Here is a 17,249-nt window from a genome sequence, read left to right as displayed (position 1 = left end):
AGTTTAGGTCAGATAGCTGCTAATGGTGGATATTTTGATGATCGAAAATTTGTTTTTTCTATGTATAAACTGTTTATGTAATAAAATATGTTTTCGTAGTTTGTGTTGTTTCTTATCAGTGCAAAATGATAACAAATTAAAAAGGATTCATGCCAATATTGTCCAAAACCCCACTTTTCTAGGGCGTTTCCAAACTTTTGGAGGGCAGTGTAAGTTATATTGAGATTTCACAACAAAAAAAAAACACATTTAGCACGACCTCTGAAGGTGGACATTTTTAGTATGAAGTGTCAAACAGAAGGCATGTGGATAAATGTCAACTTTGATCTTGTTGATAATTTAGAGGCCTTAGAAATTCATGGTTAAGATCAATATTCCTCTGGCGCCATCTAATGGACAATGTGCATTGATTATGTGATTATGGCAATTTTAAGTGCTTTAATTATGGTATTTTGATGCGACAAACACTGTTGTTTTTCTCTCAGATTAACCCAGTAAGAAGATGCTCAGTTAGTTTTTATTACAAAGACCTATGACACAGTAAACATGAGAGGGCAGGAGTTTATACACATGAGCTGAAACATTTAAAATATAGGCTAACATTACTTATAACAATAAAATATGGTTATTATGATCACCAAATTCATTAGTTTTTATATAAAGGTTGTTGTAATTAAATGCTATACTAAATACAATATAATAAAAAGTTCGTGCTTTTATTTTGATGGGTTTTCTCTTCCGGTTTGACGTTCGTGTAATAGCTGAGAGCGGTCGCTAGGGGGAGCGTCCAGTTGTGCCACTCTCACGGAATTCCTCTTGATCACCTGATAAACGCAAAAATGGCTGGCCGGGTGAGTATTTCTTTATGATTAAAGTAGATTTTGAGTCGCACAAAAGTAACCCATAATTTCGGGAGTCTACTTAGCAGACTCAGGCTGAGCTCCATTCATACGTGTTGTGTTTGCACACGTCATTCACACTCATGCAGTACCGGAAGACGAGCTCCACATCTTATGACTTCTCAGTGAAACAAAACTTCATGCGGTGTTTTGAACACGACATTTACTGGGGCGTTTAAAGTTTCTAACGACATCTGTGCTTCCTTTAAACTAGTTTGAAGAGTGACTATGGCGAAGTGCGTGTTAATATAACTGTGGCTGCTGTCATTACAGATGATTGAATCAAAGAGTGAATGAAAGTTAATATTAGGATAAATAAATGCTGTTTTGACTGACAGCAAGGATATTGATTTATGAATATTCAACTACCTAAGTGCAATAATATAATAAAAACACAATATGTAGGCTTTAGTTTGTCACATTTTGTATACATGTATACAGAGAGAAGGTCTGCAGTGTTATTGTTAACTATTAAAAATTATTTTCGTTCATTGAAATAAAACATAAAAGTAAAATATTAGATGGAAAAACTTGAACTTAAAAAAACTTAAGGCAACATTTCTAATTTTCGTTAATAAAATAAAAAAATAAAATAAGCACTAAAATTACTGAAACAAACTGAAATAAATAGAATAGACAAATAAATAGAATAAAGAAATATAATTTTTTAAATAAAAAGTAATGCAAAAATGCATTACAAAATTAACTAAAACTTAAACTAAAATTAAGATGAAAATATAAAAATAAACAGCTAATTGAAAGCTAATTAATAAATACTATAAAAGTTTTAAATTTGACTTCTGAGACCACAAGAACGTTATTAAATGTAATTTTTTATTTATAAATTTGTTCTATATAACATACTGTTTGCTATATGTATTAATGTAATAATGTAATTTTGGACATAATATTCGTTTTATTTTAACTTATGACTTTTGTTATGCTGATATCATAGTTTGTAATGGAAAAAAATATTCTCAAATTAGATTTAAATATTAGAATATACAAATTAGAATATTCTCAAATCTAGATTTGATTTCCACAAATTTCCTGATGGTTTAAAAAAAAAAAAACAGCTTTTCACCGTGGTCTCAGACCTTTGCACCCCACTGCATGTGTTGCTCGTGTCCGTTGCTAATGTACCATAGAAATAGGATAAGCAGGTCCAAACACAGTCACAGTGCATTATGGGATACCCAGGGTTCTGATTTCAGGCTGTATATTTAAGGAGATTATGTGAGATTCAGAAGGTCTGGAATTCATCTCATGTTTTTTGTAATACGCACACAAGGGTTTAATAAAGCCCTTGAGTAATCCTATAAGATCACACAGCATTACTGTATGTTACTTCTTTAGAGCGAAGCTACAGCTGGTTAAAATGGAGAATTAGTGTTTGAATAATTGAATATCAGGGAGCAGAAAAGGTAATGGGGGGAGTGACTCCTTATTCAGTGAGTGTCGGTCATGATGAAAATGAGGATTTTAGAAGACAATTGGTAAGTGTCGAACATAGGCTGGATATTTTCATTGATAAGTATAAGGGACACTTTTTGCTTTGGCTAATCGAATGGTCTGTAAAACAGTTTACAAATAGTAATGCTTGGCTATCAGTTAGCTTTCATCAAATGATCTCCATTTTGCTCTAATTTTTTGGACCAGTATTAGTACTAGTAATAATACTATTACTAGTATTTAGCATTAGATTTATAGTCACACAGCAATGTGTCTGGAGTTTGTTGAAGGTTATTTCTGGCTCACTTCAGGGAAATCAGTGAGCTTTTCACTAAAGCTGGTACTGGAAGTAAATGTCAAAGCTTCTTCATTCTGAATTCTTTTTATCTAAAGGCTTAAAAAAGGCTATCTGAAAGAAAAAATAATAATAAATAATAATAAATCATTTAAGATAGTTCTATCACATAATTGTATATATATATTCTGTGTGCAGAATTATTAGGCAAGCTAACTTTCTGATCATATTTTTTTTCCAAACACATTTTACCAATTTCAATCCACATCAATCTTAATAACTACTATTAATAATGTTTTTAATCATTTATAAGTGATATATAATTGTTCATGAAGGCTGGAAATGAAAAATGCCTTATATTCAGGTGTGCAGAATTATTAGGCAGGTTTGCTTTTACAGGCAAAATGAGCCAAAAAAGAGATTTAACTTAGACTGAAAAGTCAAAAATTATTAAATACTCACGAGAAGGACGCAATACTAATGCAATACTAGAAATTGCAAAGTTAAAGCATGACCAATGGACAGCAAAATGCTCATTAGGTCAGCGGGGTCATACAAAAACAGGTGGAAAAGAAAAGACACATGTTAACTGCAAAAGAGTTAAGAATTAAGGTGAAGAGTTAAGTGTGAAACCATCAGGAACCTTTTAGTCTCCAGCGCCACCATTTTCCAGAACTGCGACCTACCTGGAGTCTCCAGAAGTGCAAGGTGTCTCAGAGACTTAGTTAGGTTAGCTAAAGAATCCTAAAAAATGACCCGCTCTTAATAAGAATCACAAGCTGAAGTGTTATAAAATACATGAAGACTGGGTTTTTATAGGCCTTATAGACAGACAGATTGAGAGTGACTCCTGAAGGACCAGCACCACATCCTCTTTTACCACTGTTTGAAGAATTTATCTTCCAGAATCTGGCAGTAAGTTTTGGAAGATCATTTTTAGTCCATCTCTGCAAGACGGACATTTCAGGATAAGAGAGGGACTAAAAGTGAACTCCCACACCTTACTGCCAGATTTTGGAAGATAAATTCTTCAAACAGTGGTACAAGAGGATGTGGTGCTGGTCCTTCAGGAGTCACTCTCAATCTGTCTGTCTATAAGGCCTATAAAACCCAGTCTTCATGTATTTCACAACATTTCAGCTTGTGATTATTATTAAGAGCGGGTCATTTTTTAGGATTCTTTAGCTAACCTAAGTCTCTGAGATCCTGACACCTTGCACTTCTGGAGACTCCAGGTAGGCTGCAGTTCTGGAAAATGGTGGCGCTGGAGACTAAAGGGTTCCTGATGGTTTCACACTTAATTCTTCACCTTAATTATTCAATCTTTTGCAGTTAACATGTGTCTTTTCTTTTCCACCTGATTTTGTATGACCCTGAGCTGACCCCATGAGCATTTTGCTTTCCCTTGGTCATGCTTTAACTTTGCAATTTCTAGTATTGCATTAGTATTGCGTCCTTCTCGTGAGTATTAATAATATTTTTGACTTTTCAGTCTGAGTTAAATCTCTTTTTTTGGCTCGTTTTGCCTGTAAAAGCAAACCTGCCTAATAATTCTGCACACCTGAATATAAGGCATTTTTCATTTCCAGCCTTCATGAACAATTATATATCACTTATAAATAAATGATTAAAAACAATATTAATAGTAGTTATTAAGATTGATGTGGATTGGAATTGGTAAATGTGTGCTTGGAAAAAAAAATATGATCAAAAACCAGCTTGCCTAATAATTCTGCACACATATATATATATATATATATATATATATATATATATATATATATATATATATATATAACACACACTTAAATATTACAAAAATACTATATTAAGTTAACTTTGGTCAGTGGTCATAATGTTATGCCTGATCAGTGTATATAAAAATATAGTTTAAAAAAAATGGTAATAAAATATGACAAGATCTCAGAGTTAAACTGTGTCAGAAAAAAATAATCTTAATTATGGCAAAACACTTAAGCAAAACATGGTCAGGTCAAAGTGAATAATTTTTGGTTCCAAATTTTTATCAATTTTACTGGTAGTCCACTGTATGAAGAATTTTTGGGTATAATATGTCACAGTTTACTTTATTTTGCTATCCTCACTTACATAAATTAACTATAGTGTTCTACACCCATTAGTAAAAATGTGTGTGTGTATATATATATATATATATATATATATATATATATATATATATAGTATGTAATGTATAGTATGTATGTATGTATACACATATATATATATATATATGTGTGTTAGGGCTGTAACGATATGCGATATGAAACCGAAATCGCGATACGCAGTTCCACGAACCTGTATCGCGATGTGAGAAGGCAGAATCGCGACACACCCCTTCCAACTCCCAGAGTTATCCTTCCTGTCCAGATCCAATGCTACCACATTTTTAAATTACTATAAGTATTAGGGGTGTAACGATTTATCGTAGATGGTGTGTCTCAATCAGCTCTCTAGTTCAGTAAGTGTTTCGGGCACACATTGAATCTTGCAAGCAGGTTTAAACGTTTCTCATGTCAGTCTCTTGCATGGTCGCGTGAGAAAAGTCGTGGCTTTCTTTCACCGCAGTGCACAGCAACAGCTGTGCTCACAGAAAAGCAAAAGACGCTTGCGATGCTTTGCTTTAAGTTAGGGGCCGTTCACATATTGCGTCTTTTCCGCGTGCAAGTCAGTTATTATTTTCAAATGTAGCCGGGCGGCAGGCGCGCTCATAATGGGATCAACGCGGTCGCGACGCGCATGCAATTCTCAACTTCTCAGAATGCCGCAAGCGCACCGCAGGTCGTGTGACAAGAATCAACCGATCAGCTATGGCCTTTCCGTAACAAAACATCAAAAGCTCAGCCGAACAGCTGATCATAGCTGATCATAGCTGTTCATGGTGGTTTTTATATCTTATCTCCATCAATATATCTCGTAGTAAAACTAATGCAAGGGCTAGAAATCATTTATCCTTTGCAGAAACATCCTGATCCTCTTGGAGAGCTCAGTTCATGGTTGCATAGCAACGACCGACGCCACAGGAGCGCAAGCGCTTTGGAAAGAAGGAGAAGCGGTGCGGCCGCGCCTTCCACGCGTTTTTAGACGCGATATGTGAACGGCCCCTATTCATAATTCTAAGTTCATGTTAAATTTAACATTTTTTTTCAGTGACAGACAGCCCTATTCAACTGTTAATTTGAATACAGAAGGTTTTTATTAAAATTTTATATTTATTTATTTTATTGAAATGTGATCTTGTATGTACAACAAGGAAAATTATTGAAATTTGTTGGTTTTTTTAATAAATCTTGTTTGAATTTCAGTTTCATTTTGTTCAAAATATCGTGATACGTATCGTATCGTGAACTCTGTATCGAGATACTTACCGTATCGTGACCTGAGCGTATCGTTACACCCCTAATGTGTGTGTGTGTGTGTGTGTGTGTATATATATATATATATATATATATATAAAAAAACACACACACTGATTGTGTTTTTTATTTTATGTTTTATTTTTTTAACTTAAATATTACAAAAATACAATATTAAGTTAACTTTAACCAAAGCTTTGGTGTGCCTCATATATTTGTGTAAGCAAATAAAAATGTACATTTAAATCATATTTACATATGTCAATATTTTAACATGATACTTAAGCATTGTTTTATAATCCAGTCTTAAAATGCAACACAATATAACACAGGTCCATCTCTGCATACACCAAGGCCCTGCAAAAGGTTAAATGATCTATGCTAAGGTGACTTCTGGATAGAATTATTAGTAATTATTATAAACGATCAGTAAGTATGCTTGAGTTTACGACTGGTAGTGTATATGCATGCTGAATGCAGCTGTGATTTGCAATCACTTCATCATTCGCTCCCCCCCCCCCCCCTTCTTTCCTGTACAGCTAATGCAAGCAGCGAGATGCCCGACCGATGAACTGTCTCTCACCAACTGTGTGGTTGCAAGTGATAAGGACTTCAAACCTGGGCAGTGAGTATTTAATGTGTAATGCAAGCAAATGAGAGAGGTGGTTATATTCCAACACATACTGTCAGAACGTGTGTGTCAGATCAGCTCTTCTAATTCTTTCTAGGCATTTGACTGTTAAAACCACACCCACTCAGAAATTTGTGTTCACGGTTAAAACTCACCCGAGCGTGGTCCCGGGAACCATTGCCTTCAGTCTACCACAGGTACATGTTTGTGTCATCATTCCCCATAGGCTTCCCATATGCCTTTATGTGTCTTTACTGCTGTTCTAGACATGTAGAACTAAAGCTGATATGCGTTAGCCTACAGATGTACATCAGTGTACTGTTATTGTCAGCGTGCTTATTTCTTAATATCTTGCATTGTTTTTGCCTGCTTCTCCTTCATCTGTTAACTTGCCAGCAGCAAGACTTCTCAGGTACTACAGTAACTTTCTCACAGTGGTCTTATTTTATGGCAGGATGTGATATTTTATGAACAAGAGACCAAGAAATGAAACAAAACGGAACTTTTATCTACTTAAACTACACGATAAATTAATAATGTGCTATACAGTAGGACCATCTATCAAGAGAAAGTTGTACAAATGTGTTCGTGTGCCTTTATTAGTAGGATATTCTAAATAATGACTGTATAATAATTGTGTAGCCTGTAATATGCTAAAACTCAGATGAATTATATATGTAGGGTAAATGCAAGATACTAGAAACTGATTAATATGCTCTCTGTGTCATAGAGAAAATGGGCTGGACTCTCTCTAAACCAGGATGTGGAAGGTATGTAGTACAGTTCAATATTACTAATTTTGTGACAAAAAAAAAGCATGTACAAACAACACTCAATTTTACGGAAGAGGATTAGGGCCAAGCAATAATAAAAAAATAAAACCATCTCGAGATTGAAGTTGTTAAATTTCAAGAAAAAACGTGTTAAATTTCGAGAAAAAAGTCTAAATAAAATGTTGAGAATAAACTCATTAAATTTCAAGAAAAAAGTCGAGATAAAATGTTGAGAATAAACTCGTTAAATTACAAGAAAAAAACTCGTTAAATTTCAAGAAAAAAGTCGAGATAAAATGTTGAGAATAAAGTCATTAAATTATGAGGAAAAAAAGTCATTAAATTACGAGAAAAAATTCGTTAAATTATGAGAAAAATGACGTTAAATTTCGAGAAAAAAGTCGAGATAAAATGTTGAGAATAAAGGTCATTGCACACTGAGTCCAAAATTCGCATGCGAAACTTTCACACGTTAAAAAATAAATTCGACCTCACGTTAAGTCAATCGCGTTTGCATACTGCCTCCGAAACTTTAGTCCGTCAAAAAAATATTCGGATCAGGTTCGATTTTCTGCGTTTTTTGCATCCGTGGCACGCATTTTGAGAGATGTTTTGACAATTCAGAGCCATCGTACGCGAACGCAAAAATCCAGAATGCCATCTGACAAGTTAATCCACGTCGTCTACAGCACAAAACAGCAGCACTGAATGACAAACAACGTGAGGAATACAAAGAGACCGAATATAAAGACAGATTGTGCCAGTAGTAAAGCATCAAACAGAGCCACTGACATCCTGAAGTAAACTTTGAAACGCCCGGATAATCCCGCAGCTCCTTGATGAGGTGAATTCTCCTTTCTCTCTATGCAATCTCGGGATTGAATGGACCCAATATTTCCTCTTTCTTTTTCTTTTTTTAAGAAGAGAGGAGACAACTAATCGTGCTCACTGCTGCTTGAAGACTTCATTTTGTATTGTTTTGCGATTTTTTTTTTTTTTTTTCGCAACGCATTCATTAATACGCATCGGACTCAGTTTGCAAGGTCTCTGTGCGTGACGAATTTTTAGGATTGCGAATACGAAAAAACGCATGTGAAAATCAGTGTGCAAAGGCCTTAAAGCCATTAAATTATGAGAATAAATTCATTAAATTATGAGAAAAAACTTGTTAAATTATGAGAACAAATTTGTAATTTAACGAATTTGTTCTCGTAATTTAACAAGTTTTTTCTCATAATTTAATGACTTTATTCTCAACATTTTATCTCAACTTTTTTCTCGAAATTTAACGACATTTTTCTCATAATTTAACGAATTTGTTCTCGTAATTTAACGAGTTTTTTCTCGAAATTTAGCAACTTTAATCTCGAGATGGTTTTATTTTTTTTATTATTGCATGGCCCTAATCCTCTTCCGTACAATTTGATGGGCTGCTCAATAGTTCAATAATTCAGTGAGTTTGTTTCCTGTGTTTGCTGTGGGGAATATTGATTATAGTGTAGTGTGATAACACCCGTGATTGGGTTGGAGAGATGTAGCGGTAATGCCTTTATAATGTACATTTTACGTAACCAAAGTTCGAATGCATTAAAATAATTGCAGATTCCTTGTTACAACTGAATTTGGTTGTTTGTCATGTGTTTTAATACATTATACTTTCTAAAGGTGTAACAGTGAATAGATAAGTATTATAATGTATTATTACTGTGGTTACAATTGTTCATGAGATCATACAGTGCATTATAAAGTACATTACAAGGCATAATTAATGCATTAAAAATACTTATATAATGCATAATATATAAAGGCTTTGAGTGAACCTTAGTGAAAAATAAATGTACTAAAATGTATTTGAAATGCATTTCTTTTATGCTAAGTATACTATAAATACATAGCGTCATGGTTCCCACATACTGTCTTGATGGGTCAAAGTTGCAATTGTACTTATAGTATGCTAAACTGGTATACTTAAAGGATTAGTTCACTTTCAAATAAAAGGCCATTGAAGTCCATTATAAGGAGAAAAATCCTGGAATGTTTTCATCTAAAACCTTAATTTCTTTTCGACTGAAGAAAGAAAGACATGAACATCTTGGATGATATGGGGGTGAGTAAATTATCAGGAAAATTTTTTTTGAAAGTGAACTAATTGGAACAACTAATTTTGTACTTAATGCACTTTAGTTATCTGGAAATAGTGCTGAGGTCCAACTAAAGATATACTTAAGTATCTTTGATTGTGCTAAAGTGGATCTGTTGCAAGTATACTTTAGGTACACTTTAAATATCTTGCATTTAAAGAATGATATTATACAGAGATCGTACTATCCTTACTAATAGTGATATTAAAACACATTTTAGGCTTGAATATTAAGAAATGTGGATTGTGCATTAAAGAAGTACTCCAAATAAAGTTTAATTATAATATTTATATCATTATGTCTCAAGCGATAGGTCAGCAAATGTTAATGGATTTGTAGTATCAAAAAATCTCTAAAACAGTATTATTCTGAAAAGTAATTTCTATTTTAATATATTTTAAAATGTAATTTATCCCTGTGATAGCAAAGCTGAATTTTCAGCAGCCGTGTGTCACATGATTGGCTGATTCTTCCAGTACACATGGATTTGTTCACTGGTTCTTTGGTATTTGGCCTCAGTCATTTTTTTTTGTTTTTGGAGACACGCCTAAAATGTCTACATTTCAATGTTTACAACCATCAATAAACTGCATTACATCGATGCAGCATTGTCAGCATGAACTCAGTTTTTTCAGCATCCAAAAATAAACATGTGCACTTTGGTCAGAGTGGAATAGATGTGACTAAAGTGTTCACATGGATGTTTATTGCAATTAAAATCATCATGCGTCACATTTTAATACAATTTTGTTAGCTACGATTATGAGTTTATGCACATCAATTTGATTTAAGTATTGTGTTTACATGAGGTAAAGTGTAACCGCAATATTGCCTGAATTCCATTATAATCGCATTATGAGGGTAAACAATGACTGTCAGTTCTTTCTGTTGTTGTATTTGCAGTGAGTATCTACAACTTTGACCCATCAAGACAGTATGTGGGAACCATGACGCTAGAGATCGACTTCCTCCAGAAGAAGAGCGTTGACAGCAATCCTTACGACTCAGATAAAATGGCCATTGAATTTATCCAGTTTTTCAACTCACAGGCCTTTACCATTGGCCAGCAGGTGAGACGATTAAAAAGCTAATGTAATGAATGTCACACTCACACGTAATGAGGTCTGAGAACTTTTGTATAGTGTGGATGTAGTGACACTTTATGTCTGTATCGTCTTCCTGGCAGTTTGCCTTCAGCTTTTGTGACAGGCTCTTTGGACTGGTCATAAAAGATATCGAGGCCATGGATCCCAGCATCCTCAGGGGCGAGCAAACCAATAGCAAAAAACAGAAGGTACCTTTTTACTGCTTACTTTCAAGTCATACCAAATCAAGTGTTAAATGAGTTATGGCACCTTCAATAGTGTTTATCTCCGTTTTTCTTTTTCAGATTGAGATTGGTCTGTTGCACGGCAACAGTCAGGTGATTTTTGACAAAGCCGAGAGCTCATCTCTCAATTTGATTGGTTAGTGTTTAACCTGCAAACACACACCACTATTGTGGCTCTAACATACACAAGCAGACAGTGCTTCATATTTACTCATCTGTTGATAATGGGGTATAATGATTCTGATGTGTATGTGAGTCTTCAGAATATTTTTTTAATACAGTATCTACAGTATTTAGCTGGGTTAGGGTTCAGGAAGATCCTTAAAGGGATAGTTCACCCAAAAATGAAAATTTGATGTTTATCTGCTTACCCCCAGCGCATCCAAGATGACTTTGTTTCTTCAGTCGAACACAAATGATGATTTTTAACTCCAACCGTTGCCGTCTGTCAGCCGTATAATGCGAGTCAATGGTCGAACAATCTATAAGAGTCAATAAAACTTGCATAGACAAGTCCAAATTAAACCCTGCGGCTCATGACGGCACATTGATGTCCCAAGACACGAAACGATCGGTTTGTGCGAGAAACCGAACAGTATTTATATCATTTTTTACTTCTAAAACACCACTATGTCCAACTGCATTCAGCATTCGCTTGGTGATGTCTGATCGCACTCTGACAACGGAAGTGATGTCTAGCACTCATTGAAGTATATGCGCGAGACATCACTTCCGTTGTCAGGGCGCGATCAGACATCACCAAGCGAATGCTGAATGCAGTTGGACATAGTGGTGTTTTAGAGGTAAAAAATGATGTAAATACTGTTCGGTTTCTCGTACAAACCGATCATTTCGTGTCTTAGGACATCAATGTGCCGTCACGAGCCGCAGGGTTTAATTTGAATTCGTCTGTGCATGTTTATTGACTCTTATAGATTGTGTGACCATTGACTCGCATTATTTGACTGACAGACGGCAACGGTTGGAGTTAAAAATCATCATTTGTGTTCTACTGAAGAAACAAAGTCACCTACATCTTGGATGCCCTGGGGGTAAGCAGATAAACATAAAATTTTCATTTTTGGGTGAACTATCCCTTTAAGATTTTTTGGTCAAGACTTGTTAACCTAAGGACTTGTCATGGTTAATCCAACATTGTCAGCAGCTGCTGGTAATATATCATTAGTCTTTCTTATCACTGCTTACTTAGATTCTTGTGAGTTGGGATGAAACATGTCACATACTTTTTCTCACTATTGGTTTTGACAAAGTCGCCTATTTGATATTAATCATGAATCACTACAATGTCCTTTATACAAATAAACCATTTAATCTTATGTACTGTTTAGAATGATCAGAATTACAAAATGCATTCAATCAGTTTACATTTTAACTGCACACATGCACACATTTATTTTCATGTAACAGAAAGAACAAGAGCATAACAAAAACACCAACAACTTCTCATTACCACCTCTATTTTTAATCTTCTGTTTACATCTCACCAACACCACCATGTTTTAAGAACAGATTGAAAGGTCTCCAAACTCCAAAGATCTTATATTTATCCCTTTAAATATGTTATTTTTTACATTGACATATTTGTCACCATTTATCAAGATTTAGCCAACATCCTATACAGTATTTGGTGCACAAAAAAAGAAATAAATGTTTTTTGTTTGTTTGTTTTTTTGCTGCAGGATACCAGTATTTTAGTTTTTGATTTAGTTGTATTGATATTTTGAATTCACTTTTTTTTATTTATTTTTTTTTTTTTTTATTTTAACTTTAATTTTTTAGAAATTTTGTTATGTGCCTTTGTATTTTATTAGTTTTTTAAATTGCTGTTTAGGTTTAATTGATTTTTATTTCATTTTTAGTTTTGTTTAGTTTTAGTTTTTATTTATTTCCAGTTAATTATTGTAAACATATTTATTAAACTTAAACATAATTATTTCAGTTTTTTTGCCATGGCAACATTTCTAATTTTCGTTTAGTTCAAGTTTTTCTGATAATATTTATATTTTAATTAATTTCAGCTTTATTTTAATTAACAGAAATGTTTTTAAGTTTTAGTTTTAGTTAACGATAACAATCCTGCAGGATGCACATGAGTGTTTAAGTAATTATTAAAAAATTAAATAATAGTAAATTTATACATTAATTTACATTAATTAAAATTTAATTAAGTAATTCATTTCTGTGTGAACCATCATATATCAGCTCAATGACAATGATTGTAAAGAAACAATTATTTTAATGAGTTCCTTCATTTTACATAGCACATATTATTAGCTAGCAGTGTCAGAAAGCAGTTAAAGCAATTAAATTGATTTTTTTTTTTCAAAACCATATTGATTTTCTGTATGACTGGTGACAATTTAATAGATGGAGCTGAAAATCAATTTGAAAGCATCCTATAGTGGTTATTAATTCTTTTATTATTAATATTTGACATGACTGTACACTTTTTTTTTTTATCTCACTGTGTTGAGCTAGATTGAGTTATAGGCAAGGAAAAAAGTCAAAGTGAGAAACTGAACCTAAACATGACTGAACAGTTTATTTTAAAATAATTCCTCTGTACATGAACTTTTATTTCAGTTCTGTTGCCTGTGTTGTCCAATGACTCAAGGAGCAGTTCAGACTTCAAATAATGTAACAACTAAAACGTACCACTAGATGGCAGTCAGAACACGCATGGTTTCCTCACTTTGTCACCTCTGCTCAAATGTTTTATACATCAGTTAATTTGACACAGGGTATGACCTTGGTGAATGAAATAAGATGTTTTCCTGAATTTCTTTAGTGTTCCTCAGCAGCCTGATTTTGATAATCCTTCCCCAGGAAAATCAAAGGCCAGAGGCTCTCGGCAGTCCATCATCAACCCCGACTGGAACTTTGAGCGCATGGGGATCGGAGGCCTAGACAAGGAGTTCTCGGACATCTTCCGTCGGGCCTTCGCCTCAAGAGTCTTTCCTCCAGACATAGTGGAGCAGATGGGTGAGTGTCAGATTTTCTCTCCCTCTTTCTCTGTGAAGCTGCACTAGTGCATGACGCCCCTATCTCTGTCCTGGAAAGATGTATATCTTTTTTTCTTCTTCAACCACATCTCTCTCTGTTTAAGTGGCCAGTAGAGGCTCAGCATGTTGTAGGCGACATGAATCACCGAATGTTGTGACTCCAGTTCGAGAGAGAGAAGTCCAAGCCAAAATAAATAAGAGCGGCTAAAAGATTGGACTGACAGCTCTCAGACCCTCCCAGCACCTCATCCTGACCATAAATGAGAGAATTGCTCAGTTATATTCAACCCTGAAAGAACATTGTTATGTTGACTTCACTTTTGCTGTTGGCTTACAGTCAAAAGCCTAGTTTGAATTATATTGTCAGCCTGCAGTCTGATTGTGTTTTAATGATTTACATTCACCCTCTAAACAGATCAACAATTGTTAAAAATGCTATCCAGCAGACAAATTCCCATCAGATTGACTCCTGCAGCGAAAGTATTATAATCATTTGCAGTTGAAGCTGCTGTCTGCGTTCCTTTCTCAGCTTTTAGACTCTTTTGCTAATAATTGCGAACAAGTGTGCAAAAAAATGTTCTCAGACAGAATTTCAGATTGATTCTCAACAGGTGCTCATGTTGATGAAGCGCATATCCATAGTAAAAAAATTAGCATAACATAGACGCGATGCGATAAGATTTTTTTAGTGACAAGCAATATGTCTATCCACACCAGATTAGTCACGACTACGAGTTTTCTTTCTTTTATTTTTAAGATCTGAGGTGAATTGTCCATTGTCACTTTCGGTATGGCCATAAAGGTCATGTAAAATGATATTTAAACTCGCATTAAATTATTTTAACATTAAGTAAAGCACAAAAGCAGTACCTGAGATTATCATTGTCATGTTTGTATGTTGTTACAGCCGCAACGGTGCAGAAATGGAAACTGTTTGTAAAATAGTATGGCTGTCGTGGCTGGTTAGGACAAAAACTCTGATTAACATGGAAAAGATACCTTTTATCGTGTGTTGTGTCACGTCTGGTTAGGAAATGGTGTAATACACAGTCAAACTGTCTTTATATAAGGGCTTTCCAAATATGTCAATTTTTTTTTAAATGTATTTTTTATGCTCCACGCCCCAAGAGCTCGCGCTTGCCTCAAACAACATAAAAAAAAGTTCACACAGCTAATATAACCCTCAAAATGGATCTTTACAGAGTGTTTGTCATGCAGCCTGTCTAATCGCGTAAGTATAGTATTTATTTGGATGTTTACATTTGATTCTGAATGAGTTTGATAGTGCTCCGTGGCTAACGGCTAATGCTACACTGTTGGAGAGATTTATAAAGAATGAAGTTGTGTTTATGAATTATACAGACTGCAAGTGTTTAAAAATGAAAATAGCGACGGCTCTTGTCTCCGTGAATACAGTAATAAATGATGGTAACTTTAACCACATTTAACAGTACATTAGCAACATGCTAACGAAACATTTAGAAAGACAATTCAGAAATATCACTAAAAATATCATGATATCATGGATCATGTCAGTTATTATTGCTCCATCTGCCATTTTTCGCTATTGTTCTTGCTTGCTTACCTAGTCTGATGATTCAGCTGTGCACAGATCCAGACGTTAATACTGCCTGCCCTTATGTAATGCTTTGAACATGAGCTGGCATATGCAAATATTGGGGGCCTACACCCCGACTGTTACGTAACAGTCGGTGTTATGTTGAGATTCGCCTGTTCTTCTGAGGTCTTTTAAACAAATGAGATTTATATAAGGAGGAGGAAACAATGGAGTTTGAGACTCACTGTATGTCATTTCTATGTACTGAACTCTTGTTATTCAACTATGCCACGGTAAATTCAATTTTTGAATCTAGGGCACCTTTAAGATATTTTTTATTTTTAAGATATTTTAAGATACGCAACGTAATTATTCAAGGTCATTCAAGGTCCAGAAAGTCATTCAAGGTCCAGAAAGGTACTAAGGACATAATTAAAATAGTCAATGTGACTACAGTGGTTCAACCTTAATGTTAAGAAACAACGAGAATACTTTTTGTGTGCAAAAACAAAACAAAAATAACAAGTTTATTCAACACGCATTATAGCGTTGGCCAATACTGAGTCGGCATTCTGACGTAGAACCTGGAAGCGCTGGACGTAAAGTGTAGCAGAAAGACTATTTTTGACTATTTTAACAAAGGACCTTGAATGATGGTAATTACATCTATGGGAGATAAAAAAAACATTCAGTTTTCATCAAAAATATCTTAATTTGTGTCCTGAAGATGAATGAAGGTGGGGAACGACATGAAGGCGAGTAATTAAAGACAGAAATTTCATTTTTGGTTGAACTAACCCTTTAATTTCTAATAAAATATAACTAAATATTTCGGCTTAATACAATCCATGTTTTCCAAGGCCACCAGGAGTCTGTGGTTTTTTGCGTACATATGGTATCAGTTAGTTTATCCGTAAATGTTAACACTTATTTTGGGGTTTGGTCGTTATTGTATTCTATTCTGCACTTGCCAAACTGTGAAAATGAACTGTTATGAAGGGCATATTCCTGTAAGCTGTCAGATGACTCGATCATGTATGCAATGCAGACACACAGTTCAGTGTGTGTGCGCGAGAGAGAGCGAGAGATGACCTTTGTGGTGTGATGGCTGCAGGAGTTGGCCTCTGGCTCGGGCAGCTGGCTGCTCTAATGAGATGGCGGGTCTTGATAGCGCAAAGGTGAGCACCTAATTGGGCTTCGTTTTGGAGCCCAGGTGCTGAAGGAAGGTGCGGGTGTGTGTCTGAGTATGTTATTGTCTTATAGTGCTTGGGTGGGAGTTTACACCAGTACACCCAGTTTCTCCCAAAACTCCCACAACCTAAAGGTCATTTCAGTCTGCCCAGCCACAGCCTCGTTCTTCTCCTCTGTGAAAAAAATTGATGTCTGCCCTCCCTCAACCTGAGGCTGTCATCAAGTGAAAATGGCCATACTGATTCCCATCTCAGGCCTGCTGGTTATCTCCAGCCTTCCCGCTCTTTTCAAATGGCAGCCAACAGATGTTGTTAACCATAAACAGGGCTCTTGTCTCAGAAATGCCATTGCTCATCAAAAAGGCCCTTGTGCTACTTTGAAAACAGTTGTATTGGTTACTTGGCCATACTTCGCGTGTGTGTGGCTCACCAGCCATTTTATTAGGTACACCTGTTCAACTGCTTATTAACACAAATATCTAATCAGCCAATCACATGGCAGCAACTCAATGCCTGTAGACATGGTCAAGACAATGTGTTGAAGAAGTTCAAACAGAGCATCAGAATGGGGAAGAAAGTGACT

The 17,249-nt window shown here is 35.0% G+C and overlaps 1 protein-coding gene across 2 annotated transcripts in view; it reads left to right on the top strand.

Annotated features, from left to right (window-relative positions):
* The first annotated feature begins 728 nt into the window (after positions 1-728).
* nsfb (N-ethylmaleimide-sensitive factor b) overlaps positions 729-17,249 on the top strand; it is a 36,343-nt gene continuing 19,822 nt past the window's right edge. Inside the window, exons 1-8 of one of the 2 annotated variants that reach the window (XM_048170468.1) lie at positions 729-851; positions 6,560-6,645; positions 6,749-6,848; positions 7,382-7,421; positions 10,469-10,635; positions 10,752-10,859; positions 10,956-11,031; positions 13,743-13,898. In XM_048170468.1, the coding sequence (XP_048026425.1) occupies positions 840-851; positions 6,560-6,645; positions 6,749-6,848; positions 7,382-7,421; positions 10,469-10,635; positions 10,752-10,859; positions 10,956-11,031; positions 13,743-13,898 (745 nt within the window). In that variant the 5' untranslated portion in view covers positions 729-839. The remainder of the gene's footprint in view (positions 852-6,559; positions 6,646-6,748; positions 6,849-7,381; positions 7,422-10,468; positions 10,636-10,751; positions 10,860-10,955; positions 11,032-13,742; positions 13,899-17,249) is intronic. The other variant, XM_048170469.1, reaches the window with a different exon arrangement.

Source organism: Megalobrama amblycephala, linkage group LG20 (genome assembly GCF_018812025.1).
Source record: "Megalobrama amblycephala isolate DHTTF-2021 linkage group LG20, ASM1881202v1, whole genome shotgun sequence".
Taxonomy (NCBI): Eukaryota; Metazoa; Chordata; class Actinopteri; order Cypriniformes; family Xenocyprididae; genus Megalobrama; species Megalobrama amblycephala.
The sequence above is the reverse complement of the archived record's forward strand: the minus strand, read 5'-3'. Positions and strand labels throughout refer to the sequence as shown.